Source organism: Prionailurus viverrinus, chromosome C1, assembly GCF_022837055.1.
Source record: "Prionailurus viverrinus isolate Anna chromosome C1, UM_Priviv_1.0, whole genome shotgun sequence".
In the NCBI taxonomy this organism is placed as follows: Eukaryota; Metazoa; Chordata; class Mammalia; order Carnivora; family Felidae; genus Prionailurus; species Prionailurus viverrinus.
The window spans coordinates 213,537,891-213,556,665 of record NC_062568.1 but is presented as its reverse complement, the minus strand read 5'-3'; the positions used below and the strand labels follow the sequence as shown (position 1 = coordinate 213,556,665).

Sequence of the window (18,775 nt, the reverse complement as noted above, 5' to 3'; positions counted from 1 at the left end):
CCCTTTGGAGCACGGATGGCGCAGGCTGGTCGGGCGCTGCGGGAGGCCTCCTCTGCGGTGCGAGATGCCCGACGCGGCTCCCCAGCACCCATCGCCCGAGCGAGTCTGGAGCTCAGGGAGAGGTGGGCTGGGAGCGCCCTGCACGGACGTCAGGTCTGCAGCCGGTGTGCACGGGGGGTCTTCTGGGGGAGACAGGGGGCTCCAGACTGAGCCCAAGTAGGACGAATCCGACATGGTCGTTGGTCCGCTGAAGAGCGCACTCTTTTGATTGCAAAAAGCTTCAGGGACAGGCGGCGCCGCTCTGGACACATTCCTCTCCCTCTCGCTTTCTCCACCCCTAGGAGGAGAGGTTTAACCTGGAAGTTTGGGGACCTCCTCTCCCTCTGCTTTTGGGGTTGGAATGGAATCAAGGCTGAGGAATCACTGTGGCTCGAGAGTAACTTGACTTTGCAGCTTTGCCCCCAAGTCCAGCGTGGACTGGGAGGGAGACAGCCTGAGGCGGGAGCCGGTGCGAGTCATGGGACACTGGGGAATCTGCTCAGGCGTCCATCCTGTTCCCTCGCGTCTTAAGTGCAGATGATAGCGCCCAGCTGCCAAGGCTGCCGTGGGGGGCCCTTGAGGCCGTGCACGGAGAGCCTGCAACCCAGAGGCCAGCACAGAGCTGGCGGTGGAGGTGGAGGTGCGGTGACGGAGGTGCGGATGGTGATGATGGTGGTGACGGCGGGGGTGGTGATGGTGGGATATTTCTCAGTGGGCGTTTTCCTTTCCTGGGTGCACCGTCTTCTTACAAGCAGAGGCGAGAGACATGTCTCTCCTGCCCCCCTTCTCCGGGACGAAGGGTGTTTGGGAGCCTCATTAACGCACCCTGGTTTCTATTTCAGGATATTGACTGGGTACAGACAGAGAAGCATGTGTTTGAGCAGGCATCCAGCAACCCCTTCCTGGTCGGCTTACATTCCTGCTTCCAGACAACAAGCCGGTAAGAGAAAGCGCGTGTTTCTAAGAGTGCTGCTTTCTGAATTGAACTACGTGGAAACTGAGTCGGCATAAAGGTTTTCACTACCGTATGTGAGGTCCTCTGAATTGCAAGCATCGGGCTTTTTCTTTGGCTCATCAGACTGGCTTTGTTATTCTCATTAGGTGCTGTCGCGTTAAGTAAATGTCATGCATCTGAACCTAAATTATTTCACTGCATTGATAAAATATTTAATGAAAACATCCCACTGAGTTGAGTCTAGGCGTATAGGCGTTGGGTCAGGTGTTGGGATGCCACTGTGGGCAGGAGGTGGGTTTCTGTGCTTATAGGTCTTACCAACAAGCAGAATGAATGAATGAATGAATGAATAAATAAATAAATAAATACCAACGGCTTCGCTCATAAACTTAGATATATAGGAATCCTGCTGTTTTAAAAGGCCTGGGTGGCTCAGTTGGTTGAGCATCCGACTCTTGATTTCAGCTCAGGTCATGATCTCACAGTCATGAGATCAAGCCCTGCCTTGGGCTCCACAGCGCGGAGCCTGCTTAAGATTCTCCCTCTCCCTCTGCCCCAACCCCACTCGTGCCCGCTCGCTCTCTCTCTAAAAAAAAAAAAAAAAAGTTAAACTAAAAGGCTTGAAAACTACTGGTCTAGGATAGTCAATATATATTTAGAATTCTTTTCAGCTAGTTGACTTGAACTCACCCAGTGTGTTTATTTGAAAAATTATTGACCACTTTCTGTGTCGGGGTCTTCAAGACCACCCCCAGGTTCAGTGATTTCGTAGGAGAACTCATGGGACCGGCACACAGTAGGACTCAAGGTGAAGATTTCTTGCTGTGAAAGGGTAGAAAGCAAATCTGGCAAAGGAAAGAGATGCCTGGGGCCAAGTCAGGAGAAAAGCAGGCAGGAGATTCTAAGGGCAGAGTCACACAGGATGCCCGTGCTCGTCCAGCAAGGAACTGTGACAGCTTGGGGTGGCTACGGGGGCCGACAAAGGGGCGCCCCCCACCTGGCACATAGCAGAACTCTGGGCTGCCGGAAGGCGAGCAGGTGTTGAGCAGAAAGCATACTGTTGGTGCCCAGCGGGGCCGCCCTCCCTGATGGGTGGCAGGAGCCACTACCGGGCAAGTCAGCCGAGGGCCAGCCTTGCAAGCAGGCCTTTCTGAGGACGACAGCGTCTGTCCCGCTCGTGGTAACTCAGCTCAGCTGTAAGTCAGGCCGGCGACTCCTACAGTTCCACGTACACCCGCAACTCCCTCCTGACCTTCAGTCCCCTGGCCCACCTGTACTGGCTGCCCCCTGTGTGTCCAAAGCACCTGGGATAAATGACCTGGTCCTGGTTCCCTCCCTGGGTCTCACTGATCCCACCTCCTCAGTGTGTCTCAGATTCCTCTGTTCTCGCCAGCCTGAGCCCCGGCCTCTTTGGGGCCTCGGGTCTCTGTTCCCCCACGTCGCGCCCAAGCCATGTTTGGAAAACACAGGTCCAGAGTGTCCTTCTCCTGCCTCGAAGCTTCTCTGGCTACTTTCCCAGTCGCTTCTGCGATACGATCCGGGCTCCACCCTGGCTCCCACCGCCCCCTCCCTTTGCCACTTTGCCAGGTGGTCCCAGCCCCTCCCACCTCCCCTCCTGCCCGAGAGCTTCTGGAAACGCCCGGCAGTCACAGGTTCCCTTTGTTGTGTTTCGGTACATTCTCTCCATGCGTCCTTTTAGCACTGGCCGCAGCCTCTGGGAATCATGGAACACGCCCAGGGGAAGACAGCCCATCCCAACCGTATCCTTCCCGAATGGCGAGATTCCAAGAGCCTTGTGTTTTGGTTAATTTCCCTGTACGAACCGCGGGGGTGTGGATGTGGGAGGCCAGACTTCCAACTTCACTCCCATTTTTGTTGCCTGGAGCACAGCCCTCTCTGCCCCCGGAGATGGCCTGGGGTGTCATGTGCCCAGGTGGACTGCTTGTCCGTTCCGTGTCTCTCTGTGACCCCTGTGACACAACCTCATGCCCCACCGCTTTTCAAACGGACATTTGGAAGATCTGTGTACAGTGTTCGGGGGCGGGGGCAATAATTAACGGGCACGACAGGTTTGTTTCTCATTTTCACAGGATCTGTCAGTCCGTCTGGAAGCACCAAACGCTTGGCTGCTTGGGCTGGGGCATCTGTCCTGGGCTGTGTTCACGTACCTGCCTCCCCGACTGGCTCTGGCTCCGGGGCAGCAGTGGTGCTGGGCGGTTTTGTGTCCTGAGCACTTGGTTAACACCTGGCCCCTCGGAGGCAGGCGTGGAGTTTAAAGCATGTTTTGTGAACGTACAGTCAAGTCCCTGGTATGTGGATAAGAGAACGCGACTCACACTCGCACATCAGCGGGGGTCACAGGTGTCACACCGGCTTGGAGGAGAGCTCCAGGTCCCGCGCGCACCTGAGCCATCCACGGCAGAGACACGGACTCACGAGGGGAGAACCGCCTGGTTCCGGGCCCGGGGGCCCGGGGGTCCTTCCAGCGGACGGGCTGCCTCGCAAGTCGGCCTTGGCAAAGCCGCTTACACGGTTGGGAGGTCACCCCGATTCGCCGAGAGACCCCCTAGAGCAGAGAGCTGGGAGGACTCGTGCACGCAGCCCCCGGTTTTCTGCCTGGAGGCCCAGCCCCGCTGTCGGCGGTGTGACCTCGCACGGGGTCGCCTCTCTGTGCCCCAGTGTCCTCTGGGAATGGGGCTGCAGGGCTGCTGCCTCGTGGGGCTCCTGTGGGATTAGTAGGACACGGAGCCGTCGACACAGGCCCAGCCCGTGGCCGCCTGTGTGTGGACGTGGGCCCTTGTGAGGGCCTCTCTCCACGTGGGTGCTGTGCCTTTGAACAGAGGCACCGCCAGCGGGGTGTCGGGTCCCCGAGGGACAAGCAGCCTCCCTGTTGCGGTCGGGTGTCTGTGAGCACTGTGCCCACAAACCCTCCCGCCAGCAGGACCCCCCCAGGGACTGAAGTCAGGAGCCGTGCCGAGGCCCCAGCGTGCGGGGTGGGGGCGGCCGCGGGGACAGGACCCTTGGGGGCAGCAGCGCCCGCCGACACCGCGGGATGATCAGCCACCGGAGCTGTGGCTGCCTCTCGGGGCGGCCGCGTCCGTGCTCGTGGCTACGCGGAAACCCCAAGTTTTACGGCTCGGCAATAATATCGCCGCGAACGTCACGAAACAAGTGCAGTCGTGTTGTGATACAAAGTAAACACCTGCGTCGCGGAGGGACCGCGTCAGCGCTGCACCGACCGCCCGTCTTCCAGCGAGCGGCCAAAATCAACTGCAAAGTTGCTTCAACAGGAATTGCTTCTGTTTGTGCCGTTCCAGGAAAAATGGGCTAACGTGGCTATTTTTAGCAAACCCCCCCATGAAGTAGTAGTCTGGGGACACTTTTCTCCCTTCGCGGGATCTCAGATCTCAGATGAGCACGCTGCCGTTCCACGTTCGCAGTTAACTGGCTGTTCCGTGTGCCTCGGTTTATCGTAGTACCCTCACTCCGCGTGGGGGGCGTGCTCGCTCGGAAACAGAAGGAGCCCGTTACACCCTTGTTTGTTTGTGGAAGAGCCTCGTGCGCTCTCCGCCGACTTAGACACTCGAGTGAATTGCTCTTGGTTCAAAGTGGTGTCTAGGTATTAAATGCCACTTAGCCAGTGTTATTCTGTGTGCTCTTCATAAACTGCACTCGAATACTTGCCTGGAGCTCTGGAGAGACGTCAGCCGGGACTCAGTAATGGCCCCGGCTCGAGGAGGGACCGCAGTGCGTGAGCGACGGCCCGGGAAGGCCCTGAGAGCAGGCGTGAGGAGGGGGCTGGAGCTCGGCCCTAGCGCCTCTCCGCGGGGCAGGTGGCAGGGATGTGTCCCAGGCGAGCTCGTGTGTGTCAGGAAGGAGCAGGAGACGGCTTGTAGATGTATGGGGCCATCCCGAAGCTGTGCACAACCATTTAGGCTCCGGGGAGACCGAGGCGACGGCCATTCCCAGCGAGGTGGTGTTGTGCTGGGGAAGCCCGAAGCCCAGTCCCCGGGAGGGTTGGCAGCGTGGGGTCAGGGCACGAGCAGAGGCCCCGTGGGCACACGGAGGCCTGAAGGGAAGGCTCAGAGCGGAGCTGGGGATGGAGTGTGTTGCCCGATGCCAGGCGGGATCCCCAAGCAGCCCCGAGAGTGCGGGAGAGCTCGCGTGCAGCACGTGGTTGTGCACACGGTGGAGGCCGGGGGATGGTTGGGAGGCGAGAGGCGGCTGAGCAGAGGCAAACCGTGTCCCTGGGGGCTGGGGGAAAACCAGGCTGCCTCGGGGCCGTGGGATCAGAGGGAGGCCGTGAGCGGGGCAGGAGCACGGGCGCCTCCCCTGTGAGCGTGAGCCACCGCGCATTCAAATTACGCCTCCCCTGTGAGCGTGAGCCACCGCGCATTCAAATTACAATACGCCTGTCAGAGTCATGATTTAATGTGAGCCTGGAATTAAAGAAGCAGGTGTCACGTGGTGGGGGGGGGGGAAGAGCCATCGATGCATTTGCTCCTTTTGTACCTGGACCGTCCGAAATGGTTAAGATTTGGCCCCGACCCGGTTCCCACGGTGGGACTGCCTGGGCCCTGGACCCCCCAGCAGGGAGGGCGCAGTGGGGGGAGGGTCGTTCAGCCCCACCTGCAGGAGGTTTTGGGGGGCTCTCCGCTTTACCTTCACAAGCCCAGGTAGACGGCACTGCTTTTGGAAACATCGAGGGCAGTGTTGATGGACCGTCTCGAAGCCCCGAACGGTGAGGGGCCCTCAGGGACCAGCATCCGTCCCCAGGGCCTCAGCGCCGAGCCCTCCTGCCACCGGGGACCAGACACTGCTCTTGTGTGCAAGCGGGTGGTTGTGTCTTCCTCATCCAGAGGCGACCGGCCGCTTTGGGGCCAGGACAAGTTGGGGGCAGGTGCGTTATCGCCGTGTGCTTGAGGACAGAGGAGCCTGGGCACAGGCCATGCTCTGCGGCATCCTGGGACTGCCCCCTCAGCACCTGGGGACCTGACTTGGATGAGGCCATGAGGCCAAGTCATCCTGGCCCAGGACAGTTCTCACTCGGGCTCAGACGAACCCAGGGCTCCTCGTGTCCAGGAAATTGTCAGGACAGACTGTGACCTCAGAGGCCACAGAAAAGAGTAGCTTCTTTTAAAAACTTTATGCAATTTTATTTTTCTATTTATTTAGTTATTTAAAGCCATCTCCACGTGGGGCTCAAACTCACGACCCCGAGATCAAGAGCCACACTCTCTCCTGACTGAGCCCTCCAGGCGCCCCTGTGCAGTCTTAAAATGCAGAGAAATGCCGGGGGGGGGGGGGGGGTGGAGACAACTCAGCGGACCCCCAGCGCCCTGGATTTTCACTGTCACGCTTTTGCGTCTTACTTTTTCCTTTCTGCTGTTTGCCTTTTTTTTTTTTAATTTTTTTTTTCAACTTTTATTTATTTTTGGGACAGAGAGAGACAGAGCATGAACGGGGGAGGGGCAGAGAGAGAGGGAGACACAGAATCGGAAACAGGCTCCAGGCTCTGAGCCATCAGCCCAGAGCCCGACGCGGGGCTCGAACTCACGGACTGCGAGATCGTGACCTGGCTGAAGTTGGATGCTTAACCGACTGCGCCACCCAGGCGCCCCTGCTGTTTGCTTTTTGACGTGGGTACAGTTTTCTCCGTGCGGAGTCTCCACTCCCTGGTGTCGTTCCGGCCCGAGTTCTTTCCTCCCCGCAGAGCGGCCGGCTAAGCTTCGCGCCCTCCTGGCTTTTCAGACGTGTGCTTAGAATGCTGGTAGACAGGAGGCCGCCCCTCGCTTCCCGTCCACGCGTCTGTTCACCTCTTTCTCTGATGACGCGGCCCGTGCTGCCTCGCGCGGGCGGCGGGTGGCAGTGGGCGAGCCTGGCCTCTTCGCGACCTCGTGGGAGTGTTCTGATGTTTGCACCGTGAGCGCATCGGCAGCTGCTGTGGGAAAAGTGGCACCAAGCCACCTGACGAGCGTCACACAGACACCTGCTCCCGCAAGAGGCTGGGGGGCTGGGGGACAGCAGAGGCCGGTGTCCCCACCTGCGGCCATCACACCGGGCTCTGCATCTGCAGAAGGGGTGCCTTGCCTGCCGGAGCCGTCCCCTCCTGACGCTCGGACGACTGTCACCTGGTCTCCTCCGGGGCCTCCCCCGGGAACCTGGGCTACAGTTTGCAGGCTCCCAGCCCCAGGAGTTGCATGAAGGTTGCGGACAGGCTGAGAGCGGACAGGCCAGTAACCAGCAGGGATAGTGGCCTTGTTTCTAGTTTACCGTCTGGAAAGAACGTGGCCGTGGGTGCCCGGGTGGCTCAGTCGGTTGAAAAGCAACCTGAGTCAGTTCAGCTGAGGTCGTGACCTCCTGTGTTGTGAGTTTGAGCCCCGCGTCGGGCTCCGTGCTGACCTGGGAGCCTTCTTGGGAGTCTCTCTCTGCCCCTCCCCGCCCCACACACCATAAATAAATAAACATTTTAAAAATAAAGAATAAAAGTAAAAGGGAGAAAGGACGCGTCAGTGTCCCCACCATGTTGGGACGCAGCCGTTACTAAGCCCCTGAGCTGTGCCGTCACGAGGTACACGTGGGGTTGACGTTTGCTTGGCTCCCTGGGGGACAAGGCCACATGCGTGCATTATTGTCAATGTGCTTTTAGATTTGGTTGGCGGGTGGTTCTTCTAGGAGTTTTCACCAATATCCGTTCTGCACGCTTCTTGCGCCGTCCTCGCTGGATTTTTGAGTTTTGTATTCTCTAGAACATTCTCAATTGCGCTGGCGTCTCTTGGCAGGACCTCGCGAGACGCCTGGGGCTGAGGCTGGGGCTGTGGAAGGAGCCGCCTCCCCCTCTGCCTGCCAGCTTTTGTTCACGTGACTTTTACGTTTTCCTGGCGGGAACGCGCTCCCGCCGGCGTCCTGCGGCCGCTTCGCGGCGGTGGCCTCTCCTGCTTCGCTTTGCCCCGTTCCGTGCGCAGGTGGCCTCCTGAGCCGTTGTGTTTCCCTCTCCCGGGTGAGGACGCCTGCCCCAGCTCGGCCCCTGCGTCCCCGGGCCGAGCCTCCAGGCCCCAGCCACGGGTGGGTGTGTTCTGGAGCGTCTCCCGCTCGGGAAGCTTCCGCCTTTTGCCGGCACCTCTCTGCCAGCGTCGACCGGCCCGGTCCTGGGGGGCTCACCGGCCTTGCCTCCTGCCTCCTCTCCTTGCCGTTCACCACGAGTTCTTCTTTTCCTCTGTCCCCCGAGCGGCTTCTCCTTCCTCCCGGGACCGTTCCCTCGGCTGGGGGGTGGGGGGGACGCGACGGCCCCCGTGGTGTGGGAGAGGCACCTGCACGCGGGGCTTCCGAGCCTGGGGCCTCGGTGCCCCGGCCTCGTGTGGCGTCAGGTCTCGTCGACAGCGACCGTGACCCCGAGGGAGTCCTTCGGCCTTGCGGGGCCCCGGCCACCCGCGTGTGAAGTAGGGGAGGGGTAGGGCTTTGCCTCTCGGTCACCGGGCGGACGGTCAAGGCGCGGAGGCGCTGAGGCCACCGCCCGAGCCTCGGTGAGGCCGCACGAGCCCTCCTTATTTCTCCTACCAGGGGCCTGCGCCTTCTCTCAGAGGGTCAGACGGTGAGGGTTTTCACCTCTGAGGGCCGCTCGGTTCGTGTCGGAAGTGCTTGCCGTGGTGCAGGCCGCCCTACCCAGCACGGAGACACGACGCTCTCAGTGTCCCGATAAAGCTTTATTTATAAACAGGTCGCGCCGGCCCCTACCTAGTTCATAGAATCACCTCCTGACCCAAGCTCGCTCTATCCTGTGGCATCGGTGTTTCCGTCTGACTGGTTTGGGGGGCTGGGGGCTTTATTCCCCGGGGGTGGGGAGACGTGGGGGAGGGGGTGCTAGGTCCTCGGCTCTGAGGAGTGAGTGCACGCCGGGCTCTCGCTCTGAGGCTCTGTGGGGGTCCGTGGGGGTCCCGTGCCCGGGTTTACTGCAGCCAGCGGGGCACAGCCCCTCGGTCCCCCTCGGGGGGGGTGGTGTCAGGGCAGGGTTAGGCGCCGACCCGGGCTCCTCAGTCCTGCTTCCTTCCCTTCCCGGTGGCGGACACGCAGGCTGGGGGGAGTTGGGCAGAGGTTGGCCATCCGATGCTGAAGGGCCGCCCCAGGCCTCCTCCACCTGTCGCCGGCCCCCCTCTGGGTTGGGAGGGGCTGTGGGTGAAGGGACTCGTGCCACACGGGAGCTGCCCCGCGTGCCAGGCACCCACTAGCGGGAGGTGAGCCCTGTGACTCCGGTGCAGTTTTGCTCTGAGGAAACGCCGAAAGCAGTCTTAGGTTTATCCCTAGGCCAAAAACGGAGGAAAACATAGGTCTGCCGCCACCTTGGCAAAGAAAGCAGAGTTCCTCCTCCACTGGGATTGGGGCTTGATCAGCTTTGCAAAGTGAACAAACCCCTTGACCTGGGAATGACCCCAGGACCACAGACCAGCGCAGCCTGGCTCCGCGTGCCCTCAGATTCCCTCGGCTTTTCTCTGGGTGGAAAAAGGAAACTACCTTTGCTTCCACTGCTCCGTTTTTAAACGTCCCCTCCATTTCTCGGCCCCTTAAAGCTCCCGATGCTCTCCCCAGAGTTAGCGTACTGTTATTCTCTCTGGCCGCGGCGTGGGGTTGCATCATCACCTGATGTCACCGCAGGCGGGCCGGGCCCCAGCAGCGTTTCCCGGGGAGCACAGCGTCGGGGTGAACGTTGCGGCTGGGGGTGCAGGTTGTCAAGGGAGCCGTATCGCCTGGGAATGTGATTCCTGGTCCTTGTGGAAAATCTCTGCCCTGCATCTGAAGTCACCCTCGGGGTTAGAGGTCCGGGGGTCTCTCCCCAGGGGTCCGATGACCTTTGCCACACTTCCGTCCTGGTGGCCGCCTGTGCAAACTGTCAGAGCCAGATGGTGGCGTGAACCCTGTTGCCTCTGCTGCAGCGTGAATGCCAACACACAACACACACGTGAGCGGGCGAGGCTTTGTGCGGGGGGAGCGTCACAGACACAGCCGAATCTGTGGGGAGGTCCAGGTTTCTGCACCAGATGTGCCCTTTGGAGCAGGGGAGCGGAGTGAGGGTTGACTCACCCCCCGCCACGGGCCGGGTGGCCGGGGCTGCTCGGGCCTGTTTCCATCTGCGGATTCACAGATTTCGGGCCGTTGCTCTTCTAAGTGTGTAAAGTGTGTGTCAGAACCTTGGTAGGTGGTCTGGAGCCCGTCTTCTCCGGTCGCGTGGGCACCTGTGACCCTCCCACTCGCCGCCCGGAGGAACCATGATCTTCCCTCAACGGGGTGTTTCTGGAAGATTGTGCGTGAGTTTAACTTTGAAAACAGCATCTTACCGAACTCGAGAAAGAGGTCATGCAGTAGGAACCATGCGGTAGATGGCCTGGAGACTGGGACAGCATGTGGTCTTAGTTCCTTAGTCGCGGGGTCACACAGGGTCACTCGGGCCGCCCTGCCCAGCTGCCCCCAGGCCTCTCACCATGAAGTCACCCCTGCGCCGGGGCTGTCCGTCCGGTGTCCAGCCCCCCGCAACCTCGCCCGCCGTCCCTGGTGCCTGCTCACCGCTCCGCCCCCCCCCCCCCCCCCCCCCATCCAAACCTCCTGGGCTCCCGCCCGGCAACAGGGCACCTCCTTGTGCCTCCCTGGGGTCCACCCGGACTCGGTGGCCAGAGCGGTCACTCGCCGGACGTCGTCACCCCTCACCTGGCCTGTGCACCCGCACGCCGCTCTCCTGTCCCCTCTGCCTCCGGGGTGGCCCTGCAGCTCCATGACCTGCGTCTGCCCTCTTGGGACACCTTCCCCAGCCACCTGTGCACGTGGTGCCCTCCCTTCCCGCAGTGGCCTCCGCCCCCGCCCCTGCCATACCGTCACCTCCTTTACCCTAAGGCCAGCTCCGTGGGGGGAGTGCTTGCTCCTGTGCTCTCTGTTGGAACTGAGCTTACGCCCCCCAGGATGTTGTCCCAGTGACCCAACTCTTCAGGCTGGGCCACATTCCTCACCCGGCGAAAGGGGTCAGGTGACCCAGGGGCCTCCCTCCTCATGGGAGGAGAGCTGATGTGCCCGCAGCCTGGCTCAGCGTTCCTGTTCCTGGTGCCGGGGCTTCCCCACGTTGAACCCTCACTGGTGAGGTCCACATAGGCTGCCCTCGCGTCTCAGCTCCAACCACCCTCTGTCTCCCTCCAGGCTGTTCCTGGTCATAGAGTATGTCAACGGCGGGGACCTCATGTTCCACATGCAGAGACAGAGGAAGCTTCCAGAGGACCATGCCAGGTGGGTGTGGGCAGGCGGGCACAGGCCGGCAATGAGCTGGGAGGGCCCTGGGCGGGCACACCAAAAGGACGTTGCTGTCCCCTGCCGAGTGTCAGACTCCAGAGCCAGCTGGCACGTCGCCCGGAGAAGTGGGTGCTTCCTAGGCAAGTATGTGCGCACAGGGACACCGCCGAGCTGTTTTGCCTTTTTCCTGTTTCCAAAATGGGGGGGGGGGGGGCACACTCCTGCTGGGAACTCACCTGAGTGGGCATCATGGCCGCCGCCTCTGGTTCTGGTTCACGGATGCAGGGCGATGGCTCTCGGAGGAGAATAACCCATTTCTATTGAAGTGACAGTGACTCTCGGGGCCACCCACCCCACCCGCCCTCCGCACCTCGGCCCTAAGTGTTAATCTCCTCTCCACCTCCTTCCTGTTTTCCATCCTGCTCCTCCTCACCTCCCTTAAATCAACTCCATGCGGGGGCGCCTGGGTGGCTCAGTCGGTTGAGCGTCCGACTTCAGCTCTGGACATGATCTCCCAGTTCATGAATTAAAGCCCCGCGTCGGGCTCTGTGCTCACAGCTCAGAGCCCGGAGCCTGCTTCAGATTCTGTGTCTCCCTCTCTCTCTGCCCCTCCCCCACTCGTGCTCTGTCTCTCTCTGTCTCAGAAATAAATGAACATTTAGGAAAAAAAATCAATTCCATACAGTGATTTTGGTCACCTTATATCCTTTCCGGGGAAAGGCAGGTACTAACCCAGGAATGGCTCGCTCCCCACAGTGGCGTTTTCTTTTTTATTTATTTAGTATTTTCTTAAAGTTTATCTATTTTGAGAGAGATCGAGAGGGCACACGTGGGGGAGGGGCAGAGAGAGAGGGAGAGAGAGAGAATCCCAAGCAGGCTTTGCGCTGTCAGTGCAGAGCCCCACATGGGGCTTGATCTCACGAACCACGAGATCAGGACCTGAGCCGAGATCAAGAATCAGATGCTTAACCGACTGAGCCCCCCGGGCGCCTCACGTTTTCTTTTTCTTTGATTGTGGTAGAACAGACGTAACCCCAAATGACACCATTCTCGCCATTGTAAACGCACAGCTCGGGGACATGAGGCACATCCACACAGTCATGCGGCCATCCCCACCGCCCGCCTCCAGAACTTTCCATCTTCCCCAATTGATGCTCTGCCCCTGTGAAACGCTGGTCCCCAGCCCCTCCCCAGTCCCCCCAAGAGACCTCGAGAGTGGAATCCTAGGCATGTGTCCTCTGAGGACTGGCCGACGTCCTCAGGCTTCATTGTTGCAGCAGGCTCAGGAACGTTCCCTTGTATGGAGGGGCCCCGTTGTGCTTACCGGCCCGTCTGACACTGCTCCCGCCTCTGGCTGCGGTGACCGGGGTGTGCAGACGGCCCTTCGGGACGCTGCGTCGCGCGGCATCCCCGTGTTAGCTTACTGAGGACCCTCCGTGCCGTTCTCCGCGGGAGCGCCCACCGGTCGTGCTCTCACAGTCCGCTCCACGTCCTCGCCAGGATGGCTTACTTTCCGCCCGTCTCTGCGAGTGGCCATCCTAGCGGGTGTGTGGTGGTCCCGATCTGCGCTCCCCTGGCGTCTGGGACGCCGAGCGCCTCTGGCGGTCTGGTTGGCCCCACGTGCTGGGTGAGCACGAGGACCCCAGCGCGTCGGGCGTCCCCCCCAGCTCCCGCTCTGTCCGGGCCCGGGCGTCTCGTCCAGGCGCCTCGTTGACTTCGCTCTGCCGCCCCCAGATTCTACGCCGCTGAGATCTGCATCGCACTCAACTTCTTACACGAGAGAGGGATCATCTACCGGGACCTGAAGCTGGACAACGTCCTCCTCGACGCGGACGGCCACATCAAGCTAACGGACTACGGCATGTGCAAGGCGAGCACCCGGCCCCCAGGGCCACCCCGCCTGCCCCCGGAATTCACGGTCAGCATAGCACCGTGGCCGTCTCAGCCCCTCAGGGTCGGAGGTGCTGACCGCCCGGCCACCGCAGCCCGAAGGGGCCCAGGCGAGGCGCCTCCTGCTCTAACCGACCTCAGACGCTTTTCTTCCTTCCTGGTAACTGACTGTGTCCCCGCAGGAAGGCCTGGGCCCTGGCGACACCACCAGCACGTTCTGCGGGACCCCGAATTACATCGCCCCGGAGATCCTGCGGGGAGAGGAGTACGGTGAGCGGGGCTGCGGGACGGGGCTGCTCCCAGGCACATGGCAGGCGGGTGTGGCCGAGCACAGCCCCCCACCCCTGTAAGGGACCCCTGACCCCTCGGGGATGCGGGCACGATGCAGAGGGCCAGGTTGACCTGCTGGGGCTGACGCTGCCAGGGGACCTAACCATGGACCCCGCAGCCGGGGAGAGCGGTTTTATTGACCAAATTACACCTAAAACACACAGCCCTTACTTTGTTCCCTCCTGTCACCCGCTGGCCTCCGCCCTATGTGAAGCTGTGTGGCTCCCACGTGACCCGGGTGTCCATTCAAGCGTCCCCTGGTGGAGGACACTGCGTGGGGTTCCTTTTGTTGAGGAGCCCTAAGGGGTCGGGAAGGAGGAAAAGCCACACGAAGCCACGAGCCCCCAGGCCTGGAGCCCCAGTTGGTGTCCTGCCCCCAGTCAGTGGGAGAGACACGGCTGTAAACCGAGCCAGCAGCTGTAGGTTACCCAGAATGCCCTGCAGCCCCTGCAGACCGTGAAGAGCGTGTCTGCACCTCTCCGTTCTCTGGGTTTGAAATGAAAACGAGATTACAGTGTGTGCGCGTGCCTGTGTTCGTGTGTGTGCCCCGGATACGTGTGTGTGTGTGCTCACATGTGTGATCCATCTTTGTACACGTGTGCACACCCCACACCCTTGTGTCCTAGCGTTTGCAGTGGAGCACATCACAAACATGTCATCAAGTATTTTTAAACGTTTCTTTGCCGTGAAAATGAGGGCTGGCTGGCTGGGCGGGTAGGTCACTTGTGCTCTGGGGCAGGAGGCGCCCAGGAAGCTGCTATAACCAAAGTCGCTGAGTAGCCAGACAGGGAAGGACAGCCAGTAGATGGGCAGGCCAGGTTGGAGAGTCTAGAAGCTGGCCCGGGACGGGATGGGGGCGACTGTCCCAAACAGGCTAGGGGCTGCGGGCACGACTGAAGCCAGGCTCTCCCAGTCCCGCTGCCCTGTGCAATAAAATGGTTAACCCTGTCAGATTAACTGAAACAGTGAATATAGAAAGATGTGAAAAACGGTTTTTTTTTTTTTCAAGTTTACTATTTTTTTAAGAGAGAGGGAGAGAGAGAGAATCCCAAGCAGGCTCCCCACGGTCAGCACAGAGGCCTATGCAGGGCTTGAACTCACGAACCGTGAGATCAGGACCTGAGCTGAACTCAAGGGTTGGACGTTTAACCGACTGAGCCACCCAGGTGCCCCTGAGCTTTTGCAGGCTTAGAGAAGGGATTTTTTTCAAGCTCAGGTGAACCGAAGGAAAACGAAAAGGACTCTGCCCAACAGGTGTGCTCAGTTTTACGCGTCCGTGTGGTCGAAGGGGCCACAAGCAGGTTCAAAGGCCAAACGACAATCTGGAAAACCAGCAAAGTGCCAGGTATAGAATTAATGGCCCTGATGTGAAAACAGCTTTGCAACTAGTTAAGAAAGAAAAAGACAAGGGCCCCACGATGGTGGGCAGAGGGGTCACAGCGCCGGTCAGAGACGTGCACACCGCCCCACTCGGCTGCCTCCCTCAGCGGTTGGAGCACACCCGTCCTGCAGCCGTGCCCCTGCCGACCGCCCGTGTGCCGGGCCTCTGCCATCCCTCCAGGGTTCAGCGTGGATTGGTGGGCACTGGGCGTCCTGATGTTTGAGATGATGGCCGGGCGCTCCCCCTTTGACATCATCACCGACAACCCCGACATGAACACAGAGGACTACCTTTTTCAAGGTGCGTGGGTCACCGGGCGTCTCCCAAGGGTTCAGGTGCCGCCCCCGGGCTGTGCGCGCAGGTCTGTCCCCACTTCACGGAGCAGGTGTTTCCTCTTTTGGGGGGCTATGGATGGAAGGGTCCCGGGCTGGCCCCTGCAGTGCTGAAGCCACATCCTCATAGACTGGCTCTCAGGCAGGCAAAGGCTGGGGTGGGAAGTGGGAGCCCTACCAGGAAAGACAGCCTGCCCTCCTGTAGCCTAGACTCCTCCCTGCCCCTGCCAGGTGTGCGCCCTGGAGGCCTGATTGGGCGGGGCCACGGTTAGGGTCCAGGCCAAGGCCGTCTGGAAGTGCAGAACACCTGCCTGCGGGATGCTGATGCCCGGGAACACCGGGTCCCCACGGCGCCCTCTGGCAGTCATGTGTGGAGGCGCCCACGTTTGTGAGGATGCTCTTGGCTCCTGTGTGGTCCCGGGCATGTGTGACTATGCGCACATGGGGGGTGTGGGGGACCTTCTGTGGGTGAGAGGCCCTGCTGCATGGAGGGACGAGGGGCCAGAGCCCTAAGAGCGCCCTGGACACTCCTACTCAGAAAGGGTTTGGAGCTCCCGGGTGGCTGGGCAGAGCAAACACAGTAGGGAGCGTCGGGAGGGACACAGACTCCTCACCAGGGCCCCGATCGTTGCAGTAATCCTGGAGAAACCCATCCGGATCCCCCGATTCCTCTCGGTGAAAGCCTCCCACGTCTTGAAAGGATTTTTAAACAAGGTACACTGTGGCCGCCCTGACGTCCCATCCCGTCTGTGGCTGCCTGGTCTGACCGGGGCCCCGCGGGCACTTGTTTCCAGGGTCAGCTGCGGGACGCCTCGGGGTGGGTGTGAATCTCTGCCTCCCTGTTTGACCTCTGTCCCGTGAATCATCAGTTTTTAGTCACACTTGCCGAAACATGAAATGCGAAATTATGCCAAAGAGAAATTTAACGAAGCCTCCGGTGTTAGGGGTAGAATTTTTAGTGAAGGGAATGTCTGCTCATCACCGGGCTGGTTAAGACTGGCTGGAGATGATTCGAGGAAGCCCTTTCTATCCTGGAGGGAAGGAAAGCTGGTTTTCTCTTGCTGTGACTTGGGGCTTCTTTGCTCAATGCTGACATGTCCTTATTTGATCTCTGACCCCTAGGACCCCAAAGAGAGGCTCGGTTGCCGGCCACAGACTGGATTTTCCGATATCAAGTCTCATGCATTCTTTCGCAGCATCGACTGGGACCTGGTAAAGCACAAAAGACCCAGTTCCCACCCCACCTCGCCCCCGAGGCAGGGATGGGGGTGAAGGGCATGGTTCTTGCCGTTGTGAGGGTCTGGGCCCTGGAAGTGATTTGGAAACTCACCTGTTCACCTATAATTGACAGGGACCCTGTGGGGCCGTGATAAGCCCCTGGGACGGTGGTCCCAGGTGGTCCTAGGAGAAGTCCTGCCTGGGAGTCCCCTAGCACATGCTATACCGCCTCGGGTCCCCTTGGGGATGTCCTTGATCTGTGACCACACCGCCTGGTCAGAAATCCAGTGGTGGGAGCCAGCCCAGCAAGGGGCATCTTCTCTGGTTTCATAGTTGGTTTTCCAGAGCTGCCTTTCTTGTTCCGGTCCTGGGCTGCTGCTAACAGCAAAGCGTGCAAGCCCTTCTGACCTTCGTGCCGTGGTTTCTGGTGCTAAAGGGAAATTGAACCAATTTTGTTTTGAAATACACAGATGGTTGCAAGTTCCTGAAATATAACCTTGAAAATATACTCCTCTGAGGAAAAGGAGATTAGCTCACTAAGTACATGTTGAACTTGAGCTTGAACTAGATCACGTGAAAGCCCCTCTCTGGGGCAGTGTCGTGCCCCCCTCCTGGCTGCTGTAGTGGCCCCACGGCTAGTGCCGAGGACGACCCCCAGCCCTGTGGACGGAGAAGCTCTTGTCCGCTCCACCTGGTCACTGTCACTTTCCAGAGGACAGTCATCTGTGCCATTGTGGAGAGAAGGGCCAACCCCATTCTCAAGACCCTGGTCGCCCGCCCTGCCACACACTGCCCTGTCCAGGCCCTGGCTGAGCTGTTTTCAAGACAGAATCCAGCCTCCTATTCATTGGGGTTATTAGACAAATACTTAGAACAATATACAGAGCACACGCACTTTTTAACTAAGAAGCTGACTTTGAGGGGCGCCTGGCCAGCTCAGTCAGTGGAGCATGCGACTCTTGATCTCAGGGTTGTGAGTTCAAGCCCCACGTTGGGCATAGAGCCTACTTAAAAAAGGAAAGCTGAAGAAAGAAAAAAGGAACTGCCTCTGATGACTCCAGCAGCAGTGGGGAGGAGATCTAGATTCTGGCTGGTCTCTATGATCCATACAGCTCGGGACACGCTGGAGGAACGAGCTGCCCCCAGGCTAGGGTTAGTGATGGCCCCTTTCTGCTTTCAGGCCTGTCCCCCCACCCAGGCACCCACAGAACCCCTGGAGGGACCGCCCATGGCCCACGTGCCAACTGGCTAAGCTATGGCAGTGCCCAGTGCCCTAGCGCCCTGCAGACTGAGGTTCCACGAAGTGCAGCCCCAGAAACAGGAAAGGCCTCTGTGGAAACCTCGCCCACTGCCCTGGGGCTCCGGCCAGATGTCCGGCCTCGGCGAGAGCCCTTTGATGCCGCATCCCCTGCAGGTGGCATCTGCTCATTCTGACCAGTGCGTCCTTGCCGAAAGCCCCATTCCTATCTCAGTTGGCCTGGGTCTCATCTCTAGACCTTAACGGTTTTCCCAAGATCAGAAGGGGAAGGGTCGGGGGCGTGGACATGAAGTGAGGAGGTTAGTCTTTTATGATCAGAGTCGATGTTTATAAGCCACATTCAGACCCCAGTGGGCCGAGGCAGGTGCATGTGGGCCCGCCCTTGGCTCTACCGAGTGAGGGACAGCCTGGCTGGCAGCCGCCGTTGCTACAGGTGCACATCTGCCTGAGCAGAAGCACGTGCTTTGCGTGAAGAGGGACACGGGGTCCAGGGCCCGGAGCCCCCGCAGGGCTTGAGGGGGTGCCGTTTTCGCCGAGAGGACTACGAGATAGTGGAGGGAAGAAGCATTTTGATGCAGTGGGTGCTAGGGTCCCTCTGCCTCATGGCCCCCAGGCCAGTCCCTGCTCCACACACGTGCTGTTGGGGGGTCATAGCCCAGAGCTGGGGAAACAGGGAGCAGTGGAGACCAGAGAAGCCCCGCGCAGAGATGCTGGAGCCCCGTCTCGCCACGGCGTGCAGCAGCAGCCTCCCGCCGGGCTGGGGCTGGAGCCCTGCGGTCAGCTGGACCCTGCCCTGCCCCTCCTTTCTGCCCCATCCTCGGGGACTCGGCCTCCGGGGCCTGTGCCTCTCCCCGCCCCCACTGCTGCCCTCCCAGCGGTCCCCTGCCCGGCCTCGCCAGAGGCAGCCTCCTCTCAGGCGGCACCGAGCCCCTCGATGGCCCTGGCACACTCTGCAGGGCCATCCACCTCCTTTAGCCCAACAGAACAGACCCACCCGGCCGCCATGGCGAGCCCCTTCCAGCACCTTCCTTCTGATCTCACCCGGTGCGGCCAATCAGCAGCCGCCCCCAGAGGCACTCGAGGTGCACCGTTCTTGCTCCTGCTTT

At 60.2% G+C, this 18,775-nt stretch overlaps 1 protein-coding gene across 1 annotated transcript in view; it reads left to right on the top strand.

The window, feature by feature from the left end:
* The window catches only part of PRKCZ (protein kinase C zeta), a 98,605-nt gene that overhangs the window by 77,574 nt on the left and 2,256 nt on the right, over positions 1 to 18,775 (top strand). The window contains exons 10-16 of the mRNA XM_047871673.1: positions 882 to 979; positions 11,171 to 11,257; positions 12,995 to 13,130; positions 13,333 to 13,420; positions 15,042 to 15,161; positions 15,828 to 15,907; positions 16,316 to 16,405. Coding sequence (XP_047727629.1) covers positions 882 to 979; positions 11,171 to 11,257; positions 12,995 to 13,130; positions 13,333 to 13,420; positions 15,042 to 15,161; positions 15,828 to 15,907; positions 16,316 to 16,405 — 699 coding nt within the window. The remainder of the gene's footprint in view (positions 1 to 881; positions 980 to 11,170; positions 11,258 to 12,994; positions 13,131 to 13,332; positions 13,421 to 15,041; positions 15,162 to 15,827; positions 15,908 to 16,315; positions 16,406 to 18,775) is intronic.